Raw genomic sequence first — 8,494 nt, 5'->3', positions numbered from 1 at the left:
GGGGACCCGCCTGTACATTTTTTGTTTGTGAGGGGTGTGGCTATGTGTATTAGATAGGGATTTCCTGTATTCCAGTCTTCCTGCCTCAGCCTCATAAGTAGCTGGGACTGTAGGCACTTAGCTTTTTAGGAGAGGCTGAGAATCGAACCTGGGCCTCCAGTATGGCTTCAGTCTGCCAAGCAGCAGTATCCAGCACATGCTATCACAGTTGGGCTACATTTTCTATTTATAAATTTCAAATCATGTATGAATTTTAAATTTTATCTCTATTTTCTCTTTTCTTCACAAATGATATGGATTGAATTAATTCTGCATGATAATTACACTAATAGAGAATCCCCAAATTAGTTTTCATAAATAGAAAGAAAATGTTATATACTTCTAAAAGTATTTCTGCATCTTTCCAAATTTGGTAGATAGTCATCAGTCTTTTCAGTCCAATTTGAGGAATTGGCAGCCAAAAATTTAAAATATTAATTTAAACTGATTAATAATGAGGGAAGGGACCAGCAGTTAGCGTAATGGCTATGTCGCTGGACTCCCACGTAGCCGACCGCGGTTCACGTCCCGAACCTGGTGGCTTAAAACTCACGCCAGGCGCGTGTGCATGCGTGTCCAAGATCCCGAGAGGAGAATGGAGGAGAAGGGACTGTGGCGTGGCCATCCCCCCGGGGGGGTGATTTCTCGCTTTCTGTCTCTATGTCTCTCTCTGTCTGGAGAGAGCACACGCCCTATAGCGAAAACCTCTCAAAAAAAAAAGTAAGTTTAAAAATTATTGCATGCTTCCCATAAAAATACTTATTTTTTTGAGAGAGCTTTATGTGTAATTACTTATTCTCATCATACCCTTATGAAATAAGGTACTATTTCTAGTCCCATTCTTCAGATGAGGAAACTAAAGTACAGAGTGTTCAGGAACTTGCACAACAGCACACAACTATTTAATGCTTCTTCATTCCTTAAGAATAATCAAGCACTTGATTCAGAGTTAACTCTAATCCATCTGAACCATCAAGGCCCTGGACAGGGCATCGTAAGTGCCTAAGGTTAACATATCCAAAATAAAGATGTTTAAGAAGGGAGAACTAAAATATAACACCAAAGACAGAACAGTAGGGAACCAACTAGGGAAGAGGTATGAAGTATTATAGAATCAAGAAATATGAAAGGAAATTCTTGAGCTAAAGCACAAGTGGCTAATGTAGTTTTTTTGTTTTGTTTTATTTAATTATAATTTCTGATTTATGTACAGTCAACATATATCTTTGTGGGGTACGGTACAGTTTTTTTTAAAGCATGCATACAGGGGCCAGCCAGTGGCATGGTGGCTAGAGTGGGCTGGACAGACGTGCCATTGAATTATCAGACCTTGTGGCTTGAGGGGCATGCTGGGTGCATGTGTGTGTGCCTGCCCAAGGTCCCAAGAGGAGAATGGAGGAGAGGAGATTGCAGCATGGCATGTCTCTCTCTCTAGAGAGCACATGCACCCTACAGCAAATTAAAACAAACAAACAAAATAAAAACCTTATTTTTAAAAAATGCATGGGGAACCAGCAGTTAGCATAATGGCTATGTCGCTGGACTCCCACGTAGTCGACCGCGGTTCGCGTTCTGGACCTGGTGGCTTAAAACTCACGCAGGGTGCGTGTGCGTGCGTGCCCAAGATCCCGAGAGGAGAATGGAGGAGAAGGGACTGCGGCGTGACCATCCCCCCTGGGGGATGATTTCTGGCTTTCTGTCTCTCTGTCTCTCTCTGTCTGTATGGTGAGCGCAGGCGCCCTCTAGCAAAAACCTCTCAAAAAAAAAATGTATGGATACAGTGTAAGCAAGAATATACACATATTCATCTTCTTTACTTTTGAACATTACATTATATTGTGTGCATTTGATGCTAGTTCTAGGTTTTTTTGAAATATGTGTTAAATCGTCTATATTTTTCCCTCTGCTGTGTTACACCATCCAGCCTTTTCCCCTTATTTACATACATTCTCGTGTCCATTAAATTATTTTGCATGAACCTCATCACCCACTCTGTTTGGTGTAGTTTTTTAAGTTGTATTGAGGCTATAGTGTGAATATATCAGAAGAAAATGAGGAGTAAAGAGGTAGCTTGCATCACTCTGGCCCTCAGTCCACTTCCCCCAGCAAATTAGAGCTGGTACAGAATACAAGATCTCACTCCCTCGCTGCAAATGACATTTTGTTGTTGTTGTCACATTACAAAATTACTTGGTGAGCTATATTTGCTAAAATCTCACCTCCTATTCCTTTCTTCCCTCACCTATAGTTGTGCAGTTGTGTTTGTGATGCTAAATAAAAGCTGTAACATTTAGGACACAATGCCTGTTATGACCTAATTCACAATCATTACTATTAACAGTATTAATACTCATCAGCCATAATCATTACAAAATGGAAATACTACTTAATACATTAGGTCTCAGGTCCCATATCCTTCAGCTCAGAAATGGAAATACTGTATTGCACTACACCTGTTTTTTTTATTTTCCAAACCACAGTGTCACAACCCGCCCTTGGCCCAGCCACCCAACTAAGCCCCGCCCCTGGCCTCCGCCCCGCCCACTTCTGGCCGGAGGCGGGAAACCCTGGATGTAGCCGCTGATTGGCTGGCTGGGGCGCAGTTTGATGGCGTCTGGCTGGCTAGCTGCTGTCCCTGCGGTGGCACCCGGGCGAAGGCTGCCTGTGTGAGGGGCCGATGGCCCAAGTGTGCCGTGGCTTGGAGGAGTGGGAGGAGGCGGCTGAAGCCCTCCTTACACGTAGCCATGAGTTTCCTGATCGACTCCAGCATCATGATTACCTCCCAGGTGAGTCACCCCGCGCCGCCACCCTTCAGCCTGCCTTTCGCGAATCACCCTCTCTGGGCCTCGGCCATATGGCTGGCTCGCGTCTCCCCCGGCTGGCTCGGGTCTCCACTCCGCTCACCGCCTGTGCCCACCACAGCAGTATCAGAGCGCGGGGAGGGCGTGGGATTTGCTGCGTCCGGCTCCCTCCACCCTGGTTGTCGGAAGGCTGGCCTGGGGCTGTCGGCGCCCTAACCTCACACCCATCCCCCGGCTTTCTAGTTTCGGAAGAGGTCAGCTGGCCTCAATGATAAGAGCCGGTACCACCAGACCGAAGCGGTCTTGAAAGCTCCCCGATGGTTCGAAACTGCGCCGCTGACGCGTGGGTTGGAGTAGAGTGTGGTTCCGGGCGCAGGGTGTGCGGCGAGCCAATCCCCGCTGGATACAGGAGACACGTGTGGGCTTTGCCCCTGGTTGTCAAATCCTGAGTCTCGATGTGGAGATATTTGCTGACGTCGCTTCGAAGTATAATGTTTAGTTTGTGCATTAACAGCTCATCCTTTACCCTGAGCTTACTACCCACCCTTTTGGGGTCTTTTTCTGACCCTCGTTTCTTCTCTATTCTCCACCTTCATTCATTCATGTGTACAGTCAACAAACGTTTATGGACATTTTTTTAAGTCTCTGAGGGTACAAACACTTATAAGACACTAACTGTCCCTTTTCCCAGGAAGCTTCTTCTAGTGAAGCTCTTGCTTGTACTATGTCATTTGTTGATATCATTTATGTATGTGCGAACTTATTTCTTGGGATCCTGTCTTGCTCGTAGCTATATCCTCACCTCCAAGTGCAAGTACTCAGTAAGTAATTATTGGCCAACTGTAATTATTTGTAGAAGCTCAGACTACCTAGTTATTGACCTTCCCCCCCTCACTTTTCCAATAATTTAAGGTATTTTTCTTAAATTTATTTCAAAGTTCCTTTTGGAGGCTGAAAGGAAACTAGATCTTTGTTCTTTAATCCAGTTTTCGTATTGCTTCATCCTAATGACTTATTTCCATAGCATTGCCCTTATCTCTTGAAAAACTTTATAACATTTAAGAGAATGTGAAACTAGGAAAAGCCATCCATAATATTATTACCCTAACACAATAATTTTTTTAATTCACCATTTTTATATAGTTTTCCTAATTATTTTTATTAGCTGCATGATATTTAAATGTATCTATATTCAAAAATCTAAATATGCAACTTGCCTGCTTCAGACCTTTCTAAGGCCTCCTATTTCCCTTAGTGCCAACTGAGGTTTATCTTAGCCCAAGCACCAATTCAAGTTCTTTAGTAACTATCCTGCTAATTGTCTTTAAAAAAAAACAAAAGTAGTTAATTTCTGGGACCAGTAGTTAGTGTAATGGCTATGTCACTGGACTCCCATGTAATCGACCGCAGTTTGAGTTCTGGACCCGGTGGCTTAAACTCACACGGGTCGTGTGTGCGTGTGTGCCCAAGATCCCAAGAGGAGAATGGAGGAGAAGGGATTGTGGCATGGCCATCCCCCTGGGGGGTGATTTCTCGCTTTCTGTCTCTCTGGCGAGTGCACACGCCACATAGCAAAAACCTCTCAAAAATAAAGTAGTTAATTTTCAACATAGAGATAATTTTTATGAAAGCAACTGTTAACTGATTCGTATGCTTCAGCCCTCTACACAGTCATTAGACTTAATAGTTCCATAGTACACCTTAAGTCCCAAGGTCAAAGCTCCACTTTGAACAATTCTAAAAGTATTAATTCTCTTTTTCTAATAAGAAGCTGTTCACCTTTCGTTTTATTTTAAAGCTGTTTGAAATTGCCATTTCATTTTGCATGCTTCTTGGATCCTCTGTGATCTCACCAGAATTCATATTTATCTTGAATGTAATGAATTCTCTAGTTACATGTGTGTTTGTGTGTGTGTGTGTGTGTATTTGGAGAGAGTGAGAATGTGTTTGTCTTTGTTCTTTTTTAAAAAAAAAAAACATTTATTTATTTATCTATTTATTTATTGTGATTTTCAAGCCACTAGGTCTGGAACTTGAACTGCAGTCAGCCATGTGGGAATCTAGCACCTTAACCAACATGCCACCTGCCAGCCCCTATATTTGTCTTTTATTTATTTATTTATTTATTTTTGAGAGGTATTTGCTATAGGGCTCGTGCACTCGCCAGACAGACAGAGAGAGACACAGAGACAGAAAGCGAGAAATCACCCCCCAGGGGGGATGGCCACACCACAATCCCTTCTCCTCCATTCTCCTCTTAGGATCTTGGGCACACACGCACACGCACCCGGCGTGAGTTTTAAGCACTGGGTCTGGGACTCGAATTGCAATGGTCTACATAGGAGTCCAGCGACATAGCCATTACGCTAACTGCTGGTCCCACTATGTTTGTCTTTTTAAGCTTCCTTTGTCAATGTGAAAGGAGCCCACAATGAAATTAAAGGTATCTATTTTCTTGCATTCCCCGTCTCATCATATAAATTTACTATTTCATTTGTTTTTGTTTTTTTTCTCTCTTGTCTAAAGTTTCATTTCAGGGTGATCTTGGTGATGTTTGTTTTGTCTTGTTTTTTTAATCATCCCTCTCCATAATATACACCACTTACAGTCCTAATTACCCAACTTTCCCATCTTCAGTCATGACTTTATGATATAAACATGGACTCTAAATTCTGAATTTAAGTCTGTCTCCACTGGCAATTATTTATGATTGCCAAAGGGTCTTGGAATTCTCGGAATTCTAGTTCTCCCCAATCTGTTTGCCCCTTCCTTTTCTACTTGATCTGGAGTCGTGTGCCCCAGTTACTTTTTCATACTCTCTTATTCCTTTACCTTCGTATATAAATCCACCCTTGGATCACTGCTGTGATTTGTTTACTACTAATACAGAAGCCTAAAGGCTGCTGTAGAAAATCATAGTTTTGCAGTTCCCTGACACCATGAATTTAACCTTCAGCTCATTGAATCATTCTTTTCTTGACTTTAATCGGCTATTAGATCCATTCCTCTTATAATTTCTCTGATTCTTTTTTTTTTTTTTTTTTTTTTGAGAGAGAGATTTTTGCAATAGGGTAAGTGCACTTGCCAAAGAGACACAAAGCAAGAAATCACCTCCCAGGAAGGATGGCCACACCAAAGTCCCTTCTCCTCCATTCTCCTCTTGGGATTTTGGGTATGCATACATGCACATGCGCACGCACACACACACACACACACACACACACACACAGTGTAAATTTGAAGCCACCACGTCTGGGACTCAAACTGCAGTCAACCATGTGGTAACCATTATACCACCTATTGGTCCTAATTTCTCTAATTTTTTTTGTCACTTTCTTCATAGCCCCCTTTTCCATTCCCACTTCTCCTACTCTTGCCTCTTGTTTATTCAACAAAACGATGCCAAAATGTATGATCTCCTTTACCTTCTACATTTCACTCTAGGAGGTTATCTGTATGTATGATTATTCTCACTTCTTTCCCCTCATATCAGAAAATAGGATGCCCTCTATATTTGTTTAATGCCTTTTTCTCCACCTGTACCTTTGATCGTATTTTGAAGTGGTTAAAAGCACAAGTTTTAGAGTCAGTCTTACTAGCTTCAGATTGAATCCTGATTCTGACACTCAGTATATATTGATTAACTTCTCTGTCAAGATAGGAAAATCAAACCTGTCTTATTGGTGTTACGATTTTATAAGATTATAATGCTAAATTCTTTGCCTAAGTATAGAGCAAGTGGTCCATGAAGTTTAGCTAATAATAATAAATGAATAGCATCATCAGTTTATCCCATAGTATCCCGTCAGTCCCTTCTCATCTTTGTTTATCCCCCTACTCTGCTTTCTTCCCCTTGGCTTGTCTGTGGTTTAAGGGTTATGAGTCCTCTCCCACCCCAAACCTCATGCTGTAATTTGACACCCAATGGAGCAGAGTTGGGAGACTGGAAGGTGTTCAGGACCAAAGAATATATCCCTTTTGAATAATTAATGCCATCTCCAAGGAGAAAGCAAGTTTTCACTAATCATTGGGTTGTCAGAAAAGTCATAAAGTATTTTTCTGTTTTTCTGCGCTATGCAAAAGTAGTGACTTTTCTGATATCCCAATAGTTTCTCACTGAGATTGTTATAAAAGCAAGTTGCCTACCCACAGGTCTCTCTCTTTGGTATGTGCCTGCTTTTCTTTTCACTTCTCTGCCATGTTGTTCCAAAATGCCAGCCCCGTGCCTTTGGACTTTTCAGCCTCCAGAATCATGAGCCAAATAAACCTCTTTTCTTTATAAGCCACCCAGTCTCAGATATTCTGCTATAACACCACAGACTTAAGGCAGCCTGTAAGTTTTCCCTTGACCCTACATTCTTCTTTAGGCTACTATCTGATATTTCTTTTTATCACTCTTGGCTTTTTAATTTGTGCTTATTGTCTTTAACTCCTTACCTCCCACTTACCTCACTATAGTCTGGTTCCTACCTTCATCTCCCTATTCATATTATTTTCCTTAAGGTCATCATTGACCTGCAAGTTACTAAATCCTTTGAAGATTCAGTCTTTTTTTTTTTTTTTCAATTTGCTACAGAGTGTGTGCACATGCCAGAGAGAGATGAAAAAGGAGAGAAGGGGAAAGTGAGAAAGTCATCCACACACACAGGGATCGGGATGGCCATGCTGTATTCCCTTCTCCATTCTTCTCTCAGAATTTTGGGTACATACTCACCCTCATCTGGTTTGTTTTCAAGCCAGCATCAGGACCTGAACCTTGCAGTCAGCCACATGGGATCCAGCCACCTTAACCACCACACCACGAGCTGTCCCCTTTCTGTCCTTTTTTTTTACTGTCCCTCCTGCTTCATTTAACACTTCTTTAAACTCTAGTCTCATTGTTTCAAGATACTACCATCTCCTAGGTCTGTTATTTCTCTGACTATTCCTTTTCTGTCTCCTTCCTGTCTCTTCTTGCCATTCCTACCCTTGCCATTTTGTGTCCCCCTCTTTGCACATTGCTGTCCTCACTCTACATGCTATTCCTCAGTGATCTCATATGCTTTGGTGGTTTTAGCTTAGAGCTATATCTCAATCATGCCTTAATCTTTTATTCCAATGCTTACTAGATACTCACGAAGTCAGGTTTTTTTTAAGAATTATTTTATTTAACTTTATTATTATTATTTTCCAGTTTGATCAGAGAGACAGACAGAAAGAGAGGGAAAGTGAGAAAGCAAGTCACTAGGTCCAAGACTTGAACCATGGTTGGCCATGTGGAAGTCCAGCACCTTTAACCACCACGCCACCTGCCGGCCCCCCTAATGTCAGATTTTAACCCCAAATTAAAAGCCTCTTTTAGCTCAGGGCCTAGTGGTTAAGGGAGCTGGATCCCACATGGTTGACCACATTTCAAATCCTAGCCCTGCAGGCTTGAAAAGCATTCTAGTTGCACATGCATGTGCATGGATGTCTGTGTGCCCCCAATCCCAGCAGGGTAGAGAAATAGAGGAAGGATCACAGTATGACCACACCCTACTGGGGGATGCTTTCTCCCTTTTAACCTCTCTCTGTTTCTAGCAAGTGCACACACCTCCTGTAATTTATTAATTTATTTTAAAAATTATTTTAGTTAATTTTATTTATTATTATTATTTTTTAATTTGACTAGAGAG

At 41.9% G+C, this 8,494-nt stretch overlaps 1 protein-coding gene across 2 annotated transcripts in view; it reads left to right on the top strand.

The window, feature by feature from the left end:
• The first annotated feature begins 2,631 nt into the window (after window positions 1-2,631).
• The window catches only part of GPHRA (golgi pH regulator A), a 40,846-nt gene continuing 34,983 nt past the window's right edge, over window positions 2,632-8,494 (top strand). For both annotated transcript variants that reach the window (XM_027775197.1, XM_006157145.3), the window contains exon 1: window positions 2,632-2,825. In XM_027775197.1, the coding sequence (XP_027630998.1) occupies window positions 2,784-2,825 (42 nt within the window). In that variant the 5' untranslated portion in view covers window positions 2,632-2,783. The remainder of the gene's footprint in view (window positions 2,826-8,494) is intronic.

The sequence above is a fragment of the Tupaia chinensis genome, unplaced genomic scaffold (genome assembly GCF_000334495.1).
Source record: "Tupaia chinensis unplaced genomic scaffold, TupChi_1.0 Scaffold000529_1, whole genome shotgun sequence".
Classification (NCBI taxonomy): domain Eukaryota; kingdom Metazoa; phylum Chordata; class Mammalia; order Scandentia; family Tupaiidae; genus Tupaia; species Tupaia belangeri.
Note: the sequence above shows the minus strand (reverse complement) of the source record. Positions and strands in the feature narration are given on the sequence as shown.